Here is a 15,233-nt window from a genome sequence, read left to right as displayed (position 1 = left end):
CTAACCCGCGGGGGGTGTAGGTCATATTACACAAGTTACGATTCGAAACATCTGCCAAGGCAAGTCGGTTTAATTATAAATGTAATGATAATGCTTATCGTCGCGCTCATAAGATAATTGTCTTGATAACTTCTTGATGTTTTGAGAAAAACGCAAAAAAACTTTCTTTGGTTTCTGAACAATCTGCCTATCTCATTTTAGTTATAAGTTGCAAACTGCCTATCTCGAGCGGCAATAACCGTGAGATAAAGAGCTGCCAGCAAAATTTTCAATCAGGAAAACTGTATAACAACCCACAAGGAGCTTTTGCACACTTTCACATTCTCAAAATAAGTCTTCCTGTATCATAAAGAAAATGTGCCTAACTCAAGAAACGAGATCGGCAGTTTTGCTTACGTTACCATGGCAATGGTTTCCGATGGTCTGAGAGTTTGTACTCTCTATCACATGATAGATACCCTTCCAGTATAGCTTCCCCTGTAGTTTCACTACAGCAATGCCTAACACTGAGATAGGTATATTTCTTATGGGCGTGACGTTATGTAATTCATACGTTTTTATTATTTTATTTATTTACAGACTACAAGCAATCCATAGAAACACTAAGACCCCCCTCGCACACACACACACACACACACACACACACACTTACCACCACCCCCACACACACGCCCCGATATCAGACTCTCTCTCTGTTTCCTCAGACTTTCTGTTCATAAACTCTGTAAATTTACCACCATTGTAAGACTCCCTACTTTTTAAGACCAGATTTTCTCAGATTTTTGGAGAGCTAAAAGGAGGGGTTACACTGTAATTATCAAACACCATAATTATTACGCGTGCGCTTCCTGATTATATACGTACTGAGTATGACTGGCACTGCCCCTTTACCAACACTGTTTTTATTATCTTTCTTTATTTGGTGTTTAACGTCGTTTTCAACCGTTCAAGGTTATATCGCGACGGGGAAAGGGAGGGGGGGGGGGGGGATGGGATAGAGCCAAATTGTTTCTTGTTCACAAAAGCACTAATCAAAAAATTGCTCCAGGGGCTTGCAACGTAGTACAATATATGACCTTACTGGGACTGAGAATCCGTCGCGATATAACCTTGAATGGTTGAAAACGACGTTAAACACCAAATAAAGAAAGAAAGAAAAGGACTGAGAATGCAAGTTTCCAGTACAAAGCACTTAACATTTCTTACATACTGCTTGACTAAAATCTTTACAAACATTGACTATATTCTATACAAGAAACACTTAACAAGGGTAAAAAGAGAAACAGAATCCCTTAGTCGCCTCTTACGACATGCTGGGGAGCATCGGGTAAATTCTTCCCCCTAACCCGCGGTTTTTTTTTATCTTTTATGATGCAAGAACAAGCTCAAAATACATGTCAACGCTGACAATGGTTTTTAAACGCACACACAAGCCAAGCTTTTCTTTGTTTGTTTGTTTGTTTATTTGTTGCTTAACGTCCAGCCGACTACGCAGAGCCATATCAGGACGAGGAAGGGGGGGATGAAGGGGGCCACTTGTCAAGCGATTCCTGTTTACAAATGCACTAACCCATTACTTGTGTCCCAGCAGGCTTTAGTAAAACTAAATTAATACCTACTGGAAGATTACCAGTTTCCAGTATGTTAAAATAGGCTTAACCTATCTACTGCTGGACTTACATCAGAACACTAACAGATTAAACTATACATGAATCGCGAGACAAGCGGCAAGAGAAGAGATTTTTGGAAAAAATACAGGTGAATGAGCAAGAAGGCAGAAAAAAGAAAAGAATTCATGAAGAAAAAGAGAGCATGACAGGAAAGAGGAACCAAAAATCTACCTAACAGCAAACTAGAAAGCTCCTGCGGTTCCAAAAACAGGAGGGGCCTTTAATTTCATAACCGCAGTGCCCCACTGCGGGACCAAGCTTTTCTGTGGCTACACATAACACTACAACGTCAAAGGTGAACATGGAATGTAAGGCATTGTACAAAGCTGTTGAAACAGAGGAAAGTGTGTGCGGTAAATTACACCCAAGAAAAACAACCAAAAAAGCACACATACAATAACATTACATACATAAATCATATATAACATAAACAACCATAACTGGCATTTCACGAACACTGCCTCAAATAAAAGTTTTTGACTTGTACAGTCTTTTCTTTTCGGGGGGGGGGGGGGGGGGGGGTAGGCGTTCAGTAGGTGGTTACTTCAAGATCAAAACAAGTTCCAAAATCAATCAAAGGCACATGCAGTCACCTTTTTACAATTCAATAAGTATATAAGTCTACTTCGTTTATAACGTCGCCGGATATAACGTCACCCCGTTATATCGTCACCCAAACACCGGTCCCGGCTCAATTCCTTCTTTCCAAGACTATTTTAATCTCGGATATAACGTCACCGGATATAACGTCACCCAGTTATAACGTCACTCATCCATGTTGGTTATAACGTCATATCAATCCCCATATGCATCAGTTTGCATGGTGAACGACTGTCAAGGCATGTTCATTTACCCTACACGTGTCACAAGTGTTCTAGGTTTTTAATGTTAAAGAAAAATGTTGCATTTCATTCGTTTTATGAGTTCCTGTCTTGGTTTTTAATTAAAAAAAAAAAAATTTAAGTTTCATATCGAGCATACATGGTTACTCCTGCTCGAGCGCGTGCGAATGGATCTGTCTACTTCTGTCCTTCAATCACGCATATAAAAAACAACTCGATTATTGAAATGACGGTAGGAGAAGGTCGAGAGGATGAGAACAGACTACGACGTTTGTTTGTTTTTTTGGTCCGTAGAATACTGACTACAACTGCCCACGACGTTGAGGCTGAGCTTCACTTTCAACTGGTCGTTGTCGACAGGCTGAGTAGGTCGCTCAGGCTAAATTGTAAAGGTAAACACTAAGTGCAGTGAACCGACAAATTGAGAAAAGTGATACTGCACTCTTAAAGCACTATTATGACTCTACTTGGAAAGCCATGGACGTTATATCAAGTGACGTTATAATGATAAGAAATAATAATACAGAAGTAGTCTAACGAGTATAACGTCCCGCTCACTAGATGTGGTGGAGACGGTGGATGGGGGAAAGGGGGTAACTATGAACCCAAAGTTGTTACTACCAGAACGATTGTGGCATTTGTGCGTAAAGGTGGGCAGTCACTTTGCTGTTGACGAGAAACTTCTTCGTTAATAATATAAGTCAAATAGACAGTAATTACGTATAAGGACCCATGAAGTTCTCGTCATTTTTATTTCTTCGGACATCAAGGACAGGTCAAGATCTAGCAGAATATGAATGAACGACAGCCCTGTGTGTGTGTGTGTGTCCTTAGAGCTAATAACGTCGGACACTATAATTAAAGACTGAGATTGTCGATGGAACCAGACGGAGCTTGACACTCCAACACTAGCAACCTGTCTCAGAATCAACATGTAGCCTACAATACTGTACGTTGATACGATTGCCAAAGTTCGGGGAACATTTTGTGTATACAATTTTGTATTCATGGTCTAGCCAGGTTTTGGAAATACGCAAAGAAGAGAATAGTCCACAATTCTATATATGAGGAAGTGAATTAAAGATTATTGTAATAAGTTAGTTTAAAACTTACAACAATATGTTGTTGTGATTTTTAAACAACACTAATGTTGCACTTTCCATTTCTGCACATATTTTATTAAAACAGTCAGTACTTTCGGAAAGGGACATAACTCTTGGACTCCGGATATAACATCACCCGCGCGTAAAAGTGACGTTATAACCGATGAACCGGATACAGCGTCAGTCACCGCGTATAACGTCGCTCAAAAACGTAATATCCGGAGTCGACTGTATAAAACAAGAAAAATAGCAAACATTGTAACACCAAGGCCTTGATTAGTTGTGATAACTCTGTCAATACCCGTCACACAACCATGACAAATTCTCCGATATGTAAGCGAGAGTTATACGGAACCAATCTCCTGGCACCTGAGAGAATAACAAGCATTGACATGAACAAGCGACTTTCATCCTCTACTCTCGCTTACTCCATTACACATGTTGTATGCATTTAGAGCGCTTACTTCCCTTTGGTTATTTCGCGATCTGAGTGACCCATTCATGGGAGAAGTTTTTCCGCACTTGGGTAACCAGCTCTCCTCAAAACTCCACTCGCTGAACTTTAAACGCCCAAAAGGACCCAGTTCATGATATTGAAGAACAAGTTCAGTGAAGAAGAAGACATGAGTTCTTCATGATAGGGGTAAGCCATTCATGGGAGAAGTGTTTCTGCACCTGGGTGGGAGGAAGCGAAGTGTTTTCTCACCTCGCTGTGGAAATCAAACGTGACCTCACACAACTGACAGCGGAAGGCGGCCTCACCAGGGTGGCAACGCTTCACGTGGTGTTTGACGTTGCCGCTGTCGTGGGCGCGGTAGTCGCACATGTGGCAAGAGAACCGCTTGGTGTCAGAGTGGGTGGCCACGTGGGTCCTCAAGTGGTCCGCGCGGTTGAACCTGGCCTCGCACTCTTTGCACTGATACGGCTTCTCTCCAGTGTGTATCATCTTGTGCTTCCTCAGGGAGCCGGACTCGGTGAAAGTCTTGCTGCAGACCGTGCACTTGAAGGGTTTTTCTCCTGTGTGCGTCCTCCTGTGCTTGGTGAAGCTGCCAGAATCGCTGAAGGCTCTATTGCACACAAGGCAAAGGTACGGCTTTTCTCCGGTGTGAATTCGCATGTGCGTTTTCAGGTGGTCGTCCTTGCTAAACTTGGCCCCACACGTTTTGCAGCCGTACGGTTTCTCGCCTGTGTGGGTTAACCTATGGAACTTCAAAGAGCTCAGCAGAGCAAACTTGGCCTTGCATACTTCACATGAGTATGGTTTTTCACCAGTGTGTACTCTCATGTGATTTTTCAGTTTTTCCTTTCGCGGGAATGCTTTACCACAGACTTTACACGAGTGCGGCTTTTCTCCGCTGTGTACCTGCATGTGCACTTTGAGGTGTATACGCTGAACAAAGCCAGCGTTACATACACTGCAAAAGAAATTCTTCGTCAACGTATGCGTCAGAACGTGGGTTTTCAAAGCAGATTTATACCTGAAAGTGGCTTGGCACACATCGCAGGCATACGGTTTTTCTCCAGTGTGAAACAACAGGTGTGATGTAAAACTACCCCTCCAGGCAAACGAGGCAGGACATTCACTACACTTGTAAGGTTTTTCGCCAGTGTGTATTCGTGAATGACACTTCAAGGCGCTACAAGTGACAAAAGCAGCCTCACATACTCGACACTTGAACCGCTTTTCTTTCAGATGCACGCCTCTCATGTGTGTCCCCAGCATAGCAGAAAGCCGGAAAGACGCGCTGCATAGCTTGCAAGCATATGGTTTTTCTCTGGTGTGAATTCTCACATGTTCCTTCAGCTTGAAAGGTTTATGAAACGATTTCTGGCATACTTTGCAAACAAATTGGTTCACATGGGTTTTCCTGTGTTCTTTTAGCAAGGCGGGGTCCTCAAATGTCAGGCTACACGCCCTCCCACTGCATCTGAACAACTTTTTTTTCGGAACACTAGGATTCAAACTCGCAAGCCGTTTCTGCTCATGTCTTTTCTGGTGAACTTTCAAGCTATACTTGTTACTTAAAACACGGCCACACTCCTCACACACAAAGGGGTTTTCCCCCCCAGCGTGGTTCTTGAGGTGCGTCTTCAGGGTGTACAAACAGGTGAATGTGGAGGGACACAAGTCACAGGAAAATATACTTTGTCCCGAGTGCTTTCTCGTATGTCTTAGCAAAGCATGCTTGAATCTGAAAGTGGCAGCGCAGACATTGCACGAAAATTCTGTGTTTGCTGGTTCACCCGAGTTATGTCTTTTGACTGAGCTGGACTTGGGTCTAGATTTCGCCTTACTTCCTCCATCAGTGCTGCTGTCATCAGAGTTGTGTCCCTTGACTGAGCGGGACTTGGGTCTAGATTTCGCCTTACTTCCCCCATCAGTGCTGCTGTCATCAGAGTTGTGTCCCTTGACTGAGCGGGACTTGGGTCTAGATTTCGCCTTACTTCCTCCATCAGTGCTGCTGTCATCAGAGTTGTGTCCCTTGACTGAGCGGGACTTGGGTCTAGATTTCGCCTTACTTCCTCCATCGGTGCTGCTGTCATCAGAGTTGTGTCCCTTGACTGAGCGGGACTTGGGTCTAGATTTCGCCTTACTTCCTCCATCGGTGCTGCTGTCATCAGAGTTGTGTCCCTTGACTGAGCGGGACTTGGGTCTAGATTTCGCCTTACTTCCTCCATCAGTGCTGCTGTCATCAGAGTTGTGTCCCTTGACTGAGCGGGACTTGGGTCTAGATTTCGCCTTACTTCCCCCATCAGTGCTGCTGTCATCCGAGTTACGTCTTTTGACTAAGCTGGACTTCTGTTTCGAGTTCTGCTTACTCTCGGCATGAAAAGTGCTACTGTTTTTATTCTTTTTGAAAGAATCAGCATCCCTGGAGCCTTCCATTGACAAGGCACCATTTTGCTCTGATTTTTCCCCCCTCTGTCTGTGGTTAGATTTCGGTGTGTGTCTCTCAACAGTATGATATTCCCGTTGCTTTTTAGCATCGGCAGAAGAAGTGATGAGTTCATATGTACTGGCGTCTACCCTAACAGTGCTACTATTCAGTTTAATTCTTGTAAGCGACACTCTGCAGTAGTACTTAATGCTGGTGTTACTTAATTTGACTGGAACTGCACTCTCCTTTGACACTGCCCTTACCACGGTGTCAGACTCTCTCTTGTTTTTCTTTACGGCGTCCCTTTCTAGTGGATGTTCCACATCGGGTGAGAAAACACCTGTCTTCTTTCTTTTTCCATCTGCAGACAAGTCACCACTCTCCAACGGTCTCCTGTGTGTTCCTCTAGGGTTCGGATTCTCTGGTGATACCCTGTCATCGCTGCTTTCCGGAGAAGTTGAAACCGTTCTTGAAACAGGGACCCCTTTCTCAATCTTCTGTGAACTACAAGCATTCGTACTTGAAACAATGACCTCTTTCTCAATCTTCTGTGAACTACAAGCATTCGTACTTGAAACAATGACCTCTTTCTCAATCTTCTGTGAACTACAAGTATTCGTCTCTATCTGTCCGTCTGCTGTGTGCCTTTCACTTGACAAAACATTACTGTTTTCATCCACTGCCTTATCCTTCGACTGATATGTGTCAGACGTAGTGAATTCTTCCATGCTGTTTTGTAAGGGGGATACAATCTTGCTTTATCTCTGCTTCATTTATCTGACAATGTCCTGTGTGTAACTTTAGTCACGCTCAATTCCTGAGCAACTCCCGGCTGCCAGTGTTAATCTCGGTTTCAGCATTGCCAAACACGGGCTAGGGTACGTGTAGTGCATTGTCAGCTTCATCATGACACACATTCATGGAAATATCACAATAGTTCTTGTCACAACTTTCTGACACATATGCCCAGCTAAAATGTCAAATCTCTTCTTCTTCTTCTTCTTCGTTCATGGGCTTAGAATCCCACGTTCACTCATGTTTTTTGCACGAGTGGAATTTTACGTGTATGACCGTTTTTACCCCGCCATTTAGGCAGCCATACGCCGATTTCGGGGAAAAATGTCAAATCATTTTTGTTCAAAGTGTTTTCTTTGAACAGTCACCACATGCAGAAACGACAACAGACATATTTCTTCCTCTCAGGGTGACATACAGTAATACAATCTGTAAACAATAATCTACAAAAAGTAACACAATCTACGTTAAGTCAGGTGTCACATGATAGTATCTTGAACCGTTCTTGTCTCGGATGAGGACGCGAACTGCATGTGCACAGGTCATCGGTGTTGCTCTCCCACTTCTGTCCTCACCCGACTTTGCGAGTCCAATATTTTTTATGTTTATACTCGACCATTATTTTGATGTTTTACTAGTTTAATACTTTGATGAGATACTGTTCATTTTAGGTATGAAATGATAGCATGTGCATGTGTGTAGGTATGCGAGCGCACGCTCACGAGCATGTGTGTGTGGGGGGATGTGTGTGTGTATATATGTGTGTGTGTGTGTGTGTGTGTGTGTGTGTGTAAGCAAGTGTGAGTTTGTGTATGTGTGTGTGTGTATACGTGCGTGTGTGTATGTGTGTGTGTGTGTGTGTGTGTGTGTGTGTGTGTGTGTATGTGCGCAGTCCTTGCTTTCGTTTACAATTATTCTCTGTATATGTTCCAAGGACAGGTTCAACCTTTATCCTTATGTAATAAAGTTCTGAGTTCTGAGTTCCTCACAGACTTGCCGCTGACACTCTGAAACACATGGCAAGTCATGCATCACCGCACAGCATTACAGCAGAATCAAGCTCCTTTTTAGACTCCAACATCTGAGAAAATCAGGTCTTAAAAAGGAGGAAGTCTTAAAAAATGAGTGTACATTTTATGAGGTTATGTATGAACAGAAACTCTAAGAAAACAGGGTTTGACAAGGGAGGGAATCTTAAATGGGAAGTCGTATTAAGTTTTAAAAAGGGGGTCCACTTTACTTCTGCAATGTCTATACATGACTTGCAGAATCCCGTGACCCAGCATAATTAACAGACCCAAGGGACAATGAACTTCCTGTTAAAAACACGTGGACAAAACACATGGAAATTTCACTACATCATGGACTGATCAGCACACAGAAACCCTGTTTGTAGTAACCTAGCTGCAGCTACATGTACTCACTTTGCGAAAGCAAATCCTCTGTAAAATGTTCTCACACAAAATTCTCACATGCTACACCCCATGGGAAACATATTTTACCCTACCCAGTTTTTCTTTCTGCATAGACAGCGACAGATTCATATCACTTCTAGCTGTGAAAAAAACGAGAAGCGATTACGTCCCTTTGTTTAAAAACATGACATAATGATACATTTGACGCGGTTGTGACGACACTGTACTTAATTCTTGTTTAAAAGTGTTTTTTCCACGTTTTTTTTAACCGGAAGTTTGTCACATGTTTCCCAACAAAGAAAAAAGCCGATCCCGAGCTAGACTAACAACAGCAGCCACCATGCGCTAAGTCCCAAACCCTACTGCAATTAAGTCATGAATATATACAGAGGCTGTATTTTGCAACAAAAACTCAACATTGTGGGAATTTTAACATTGATCAGAAAAGCCATACTCTCAGCGCTGACAAGACTACAAAACCAACAAAGGGTTTAAGGTTCTATCCTCACTGTTCATTGACATATTTCATGTTTATTTAATATCTATGTTTCAGTTTCTTAGGTTTTTTTTGCATTACTCATCTTTTGTTTTCTAATTCTATGTTTGTTTTATCTAGACAAAAGGCGCTCAAAGAACCCTAATAAGTAATTAGCAGCTCCAAACAGATTTTGTTTTATTTTGTCTCATAATTTGTGTACGTCTCTCCACTACAAAGAACATAATGTTGACGTGTTCTTTTTCTATAATTAAACGTTACAGAAACTAACCTTTCTTATGTTTTGATTCTTCATTTTAGAACGTTAACAGTATATCTGTTTCAGATTTAAGCGGGTCTTGATTTTAAAATGTTCGCAGCCTGTAAGTATAATTTGGATTTGCAGTTTTAATCAGCGTAACTTAAAAGAATTTTTCTTAAATGACTAACAACACTGTTGGCTATACTCACTTTGTTACTGACATGGCAAGCAAGAATTTCCACGAAGACTAGACATGATCTCCCAGAATGCGCACTCAGGAGTCGTTTCAGCGTATAGCTGTAAGCAAACATGATTTGAGTGTGAGTTTAAAGCACAATGTGTAAAAACCTAGATAACATAAACAACAATAATACAGAAAAAAACAACTTACAGAAAATGTGTGACCAGGTAGGAAACCTCCAAACATCTTTTATTTTCAACGAAAGGCAGTGAAATTAGAGGCAAGGTTAAGCCACAGTTATTGCCCTTGCATACAATGGATCGAGTCACCCGCCTTTTAAGACCCTCTGTCTTAAGAACACCACTCCTTATGCCTCCCAGAGTGCTCAATGGACAATGTTCGGAAATAACTCTGTCAGGAAATAACTCTGTCAGGAAATAACTCTGTCAGGATTTTCAAGTGGTGTTTTATTTAAAAAAAACAAAAACCTGTCTGTCGCGATGAACAAGTAACTTTGATGTGTATGTTATGCAGTGTGCACCTATGTGATACCATTTCCTTTCAAGGTATTATATTCATCAACGTTCACGATTCGTTGCGGCAATCATTGCTGGCCCGTACGACATTCACTACACTTGTAAGGCTTTTTGCCAGTGTGCTTTTCGTATATATATATACTAGATGAATACCCGCTTCGCCGGGTACGGCTTCGCCGGGAAGAAGTAGAACCGAATACCCGGCTTCGCCGGGGACCCGGCTTTGCCGGGTGTACGACGGCTTTACCGGCGCACCGTACAAAGGAAGGGAGATAAACGCGCAAAACACTGGAGAAGATAAGGAAGAGTAATACCCGGCTTCGCCGGGACAGTGACCTTCTAAAAATAGTAATGGGAATATGGATTGAGCGTTGTGTTCTAAAAATAGTGACGGGAATATGGATTGATGCCACATGAAGGAAGGGAGATAAACGCAAAACACTGGAGAAGATAAGGAAGAGTTACTGGAAATGGATCTGGGATGAACAGAAAAACCAAAATCGGTTCGGCGCTGCGCACTGAGAGCACGTCTTGAAAATTCTCATCGACCAGGTTGTGTCCGGGGTCTACCTGAATATATGCCCACCAAATTTGAAGCAGATCCAAAGAGAACTTTGGCCGTGCATCGCGAACACACACACACACACAGACACAAGTCGTATATATAGATGACACTTCAAGATGCTGGAAATGTCTTTTGACCGAGGTCACGTGGGTTTGACTTGAGCTCAGTCGTGAGTTTAAGAAAACAGACGTTCTTTAAGCAATCACTGCAAGGGATGGGAAAGCAATTGGTGGCGTACCGTGGCTCTGTTGTGCTTTGCTTTTTTTTTTTTTTTGGGGGGGGGGGGGGTTCACCCTGTAATTTGCATAGCACGTAGCACACAAGCTGCTTCTGCATATTTTGCCCCTTGCAGTTCGAAACGTTCGTCGTCCTTGCCAAAAAGCCTTCCATTGAGGAACGCGGCTCCACTTAATTATTCTGCCAGTGTCCGTATCAATGTATCCGATTACTATCCTCATTATTTCAATAGAGCACAGTGAGCTTCAAAATCCTGAAAGAGTTATTTCCATAAAATGTCTAATTGCTCGTTACGGGGTGGAGTTATTTCCCATGTCAATTGTCATGGGAGACAAAGGTTAAAGACTCCACCCCCCCCCCCCCTTCCTCCCGACACACAGAGACACACACACACGGGGGGGGGGGGGGGGGGGGGGTCGTCGGAGGAGGGGTATAAACAAGAAGCTCTTTTCAGATACTACTTTTTTAGACTCTGTAAATCTTATTTTCTTAGATTTAAAAAAAAATGTACAGGTCTTAAGAAAGGGGTATTCCGCTAAATGTTCACAATCATGTTTCACGACATGTAGTATTAACGAATAAACCAGCACGGTAAACAGGTTCTCCATCACAGATCTCCAGTTGAAGTTTTATTGTGTTAGCAGCAAGACCTCAAAAAATGAACACTAATGGAATGCTATAAGTCGAACCTGTCCTGGCAACCACCCCTCGATAACAATTAACCACCTGCAAATAATGACCATCCCGAACAAACTTTTTTTAAACTATACAAAACACCTTTTCATAGCGACTACCTGTCAATAACAACCCCTTTGGGACTGTACTGTAGTAAATCAGGTGGGGCTGGTCAAATAACAGCATTGACTGACTATTACGGTTTAACGTCCTCTTAGACCAACTGGTCTATATTGGGACAGGTATTGGTAATACGTACGTTGAAGATATGGTGCACATGATACTTTGATTCGAACAAGCCGGCTGTGGCTGTCTTCTTCGACACACCAGCATTGGGTTTGTCTCGTCAAAGTATCGAAATACGATCATGATAATCGGAGACGAGAGATGATGCATGCGTGTCTTCGTGTTTTCCAAGCCCTGAGACTTTCGCTGTGAACGTGGGATCTTTTTCATGCGCATGTGTGCACACGGGGGTGTTCGGACACCGAAGAGAGTCTGCACAAAGTTGACTCCGAGAAATAAATCTATCGCCGAACGTGGGGATCGAACCCACGCTGATAGCGACCAACTGGCTACAAAGCCAGCGCGCTACCAACTGAGCTACGTCCCCGCCCAAACAACATTGCACTGCCACAAGTCAAGCTTACCATTTTGAAGTTCATCCAAATAGGACAGTTTGAGAGGTGCCATCTTTTATTCCTCATGACAGACTCTCTTCCCTGCAGGAGGTCTTAAGTGATTCTGAAATATCAAGAAAAACGACCTGCAAAAGTTAAACTAAAACAACTTTGTCAGCACTGCAGAAGATTCAAACTGAAATCCAACAAATATTTCACTTAAACTTGCAGACCTGTAACATTACACAATCGACATCTTGAGAGTGAAGAAGCAATGCCTGAGTTGTGAAGTCCTTGTTTTCTGTTCATTTTGTCATCAATTCAACCTATTTTTCTGTCCCTCAACTTCAGAGAAAACTACAGCCTCGCTAAGTCGAAGTTCCAGTGAATGAATTAAGTTTCGTTTTGTCAATGCTAAAACATATTCCATATATTCTTGCTTTTGTTATTGCTTTGATTCTTGTACATGCACAAACAACACTCCAGCAACACAAGAATCGGTCGTGGAAAAAATGAAAAAAGGATGATTTTAGTTTTTATAAATTTAGACACACAAAACTGATGAGTCATAAAACGTAAGTGTGGAAATTCCCGATATGACTTATGAATCGGCCCCTCTAGACAACGCATCTCATGCCACAACGGGTCAAGTACTTTTTACTCAATTCAAAACAGCTTTAAAGTGTAAGAAAGAGACGCAAAGTTTCAAAAGAACAGTAAACACAAACAGAGGAGCCAAGTTAGTGCGCTGCTGCCGTCTGCATTATCAGTTAAGTTGGTCAACCTACCATCGTCTGCCACCACGTCGCCACTCCAAAGTGGACCGGAAATGTCGATCACAATTCAAGGGAAATCACTCCTGCGTTTAGCAACTATGTAAACATTGTCCTTGTGTGTGTGTGTGTGTGATTTGCTCATTTCACACACGCACACACAAATTACTGGAGTTGGACCAAGAAATGTTTCAGACAACTCCAGAGTTGCCGTTTGAAGCTCTGCATGTCAGTTCTTATAAGGCCGCTGCTAACGGCACGATATCGTTTGGCTAGCAAATATATGCTAGCGGCACGATATCGTTTGGTTAGGCTGCTAACGGCACGATATCGTTTGGCTAGCAAATATATGCTAGCGGCACGATATCGTTTCGCTTGGTCTTCAACCAGCAAATATGCTAACGACACGAATCACGAAAACACTTTGAACTTGTATCCTACGATCGATAACCAGGCAAGAGTGTAGTGTACGTCATACATCCTCAGCGGTCACGTCACTTTAGTAATGTATGACGTACTTCACATGGTGTCTTGGTGAATCCCGCGATATGTGTATGTTTGATTTTTAGTATCTCTTATATATATATATATGTATATATTTTATTTATCTATTATTTTGTGTGTGTGTGGATTTGTAAAGCTGGATGAGACCGTAGCCTTAAAACTCTGGTTTATCCTGCTATAAAATAACAGTATTATTATTATTATTATACCCCCAGTAAAAAGTGGGCTCCAACTCTATATACTCGTACAGCACTGACGGCGGAGCAGGGGGGACCATAGCCCCCAAACAAATGTATTGGGGGGTGTGTATTTTATTGTTTAGAGGTCAATTATTGTTTTTGCTGGTGTTATTGATCCGCAGATCTTACACACACACACACACACACACACACACACACACACACACACACACACACACACACACACACACACACACACACACACACACACACACACAAATAAACAGGTTAAAAGAAGTATAAAATGAATTAAGATTTAATCTGAAGATCCGAACAATATAAACAGGTTAAAAGAAGTACAAAATGAATTAAGATTTAATCTGAAGATCCGAACAATATAAACAGGTTACCAGAAGTATAAAATGAATTAAGATTTAATCTGAAGATCCAAACAATAATAGTAAAGTCGAAATCACAGAATTAGCAACATCAAAGTCTTGATCACAATGTGTAGAGCCGAACAATAATACTATGACGCAAGATGTTTAAATTGATGTGTCCATGTTGCAACAATGTGCAAGCTGCCCCTTTAAGAGTAAACATATAATTTGGAAATAACAAATAAACAGGTTAAAAGAAGTATAAAAGGAATTAAGATTTAATCTGAAGATCCGAACAATATAAACAGGTTAAAAGAAGTATAAAATGAATTAAGATTTAATCTGACGCAAGATGTTTCAATGAACATTAACACTTGCAGCACTTCAGTGTACTTTGTAATTGATGCATCAAGAAACAAGAAATCTAGGAACCCTGTTAACAGTTTATAAATCAAATTGAAGTATGGCATGTGAAACAAATTTGAGGATGGCTGGTGGCATGTATGCATGCTTCATGGTACCAAGTGTTGCATTTTCTCAAACATTCATTCCACTGCACAATCGGATTTCTATCAAGATGTTTATCCGGATCTTCGCGCCAACATATTCTGCAAACATCCTCAGCAGGCTCCATGTTTGAAGAACGTTTCACTTCCAACAGCTGCTGAAGAGCTACCCAAGCGTCATCCGTAAGCCACTGTTTCAGCAAATTGTCATCAATCCCCAAAATTTCCATTGACACCTTTTCTGGCACCATCTCCAGCATTTCTTCTTCAACTTTCAAATTTTCTTTCATCACAGAATTCACCAGGTTTTCATCCACAATCAGTCGAAGAGCATACTCTGCATGAGTGACCACCTTTACTTTCTTGGCACACTTCAATTTTTCTTTTTGCCTTTTACGCTTCTTTGCCTTTGGCAGCCCAATCACGGTTTGCAGTGATCCTGCTGGTCGTCCCTTCTTCATGGCTTTTAACGGTGGCAGAATTGTGTCTTTTAACGACGAGATCTACTCATTCAGCAGTTCTCAACAGCCTGTAGTCTGAGAGAGGGAGGGAGAGAGAGAGAGAGAGAGAGAGACAGACTCTGAGAGAGAGAGACAGACTCTGAGAGAGAGAGACTCTGAGAGAGAGAGAGCCTCG

At 42.1% G+C, this 15,233-nt stretch overlaps 1 protein-coding gene and 1 long non-coding RNA gene across 2 annotated transcripts in view; one reads left to right on the top strand and one right to left on the bottom strand.

Moving 5' to 3' along the window:
- Positions 1-15,233, top strand: part of LOC138950679 (uncharacterized) — a 363,039-nt gene that overhangs the window by 247,643 nt on the left and 100,163 nt on the right. The window lies entirely within an intron of this gene.
- LOC138950662 (zinc finger protein 665-like) lies at positions 2,193-13,090 on the bottom strand. The gene is made up of 4 exons (XM_070322370.1): positions 13,044-13,090; positions 12,286-12,379; positions 9,651-9,738; positions 2,193-8,296 (listed from the first exon to the last, which is right to left on the bottom strand). Exon 4 carries the CDS (start codon positions 7,220-7,222, stop codon positions 4,268-4,270), a length of 2,955 nt encoding a protein of 984 aa, XP_070178471.1. The 5' UTR covers positions 7,223-8,296; positions 9,651-9,738; positions 12,286-12,379; positions 13,044-13,090; the 3' UTR covers positions 2,193-4,267.

This window comes from Littorina saxatilis, linkage group LG16, assembly GCF_037325665.1.
Source record: "Littorina saxatilis isolate snail1 linkage group LG16, US_GU_Lsax_2.0, whole genome shotgun sequence".
Taxonomy (NCBI): Eukaryota; Metazoa; Mollusca; class Gastropoda; order Littorinimorpha; family Littorinidae; genus Littorina; species Littorina saxatilis.
Note: the sequence above shows the minus strand (reverse complement) of the source record. Positions and strands in the feature narration are given on the sequence as shown.

Bases quoted from the DNA above. Each gene is read 5' to 3' on its own strand.
- LOC138950662 (XM_070322370.1), bottom strand. From the start codon at position 7,222: ATGGAAGAATTCACTACGTCTGACACATATCAGTCGAAGGATAAGGCA.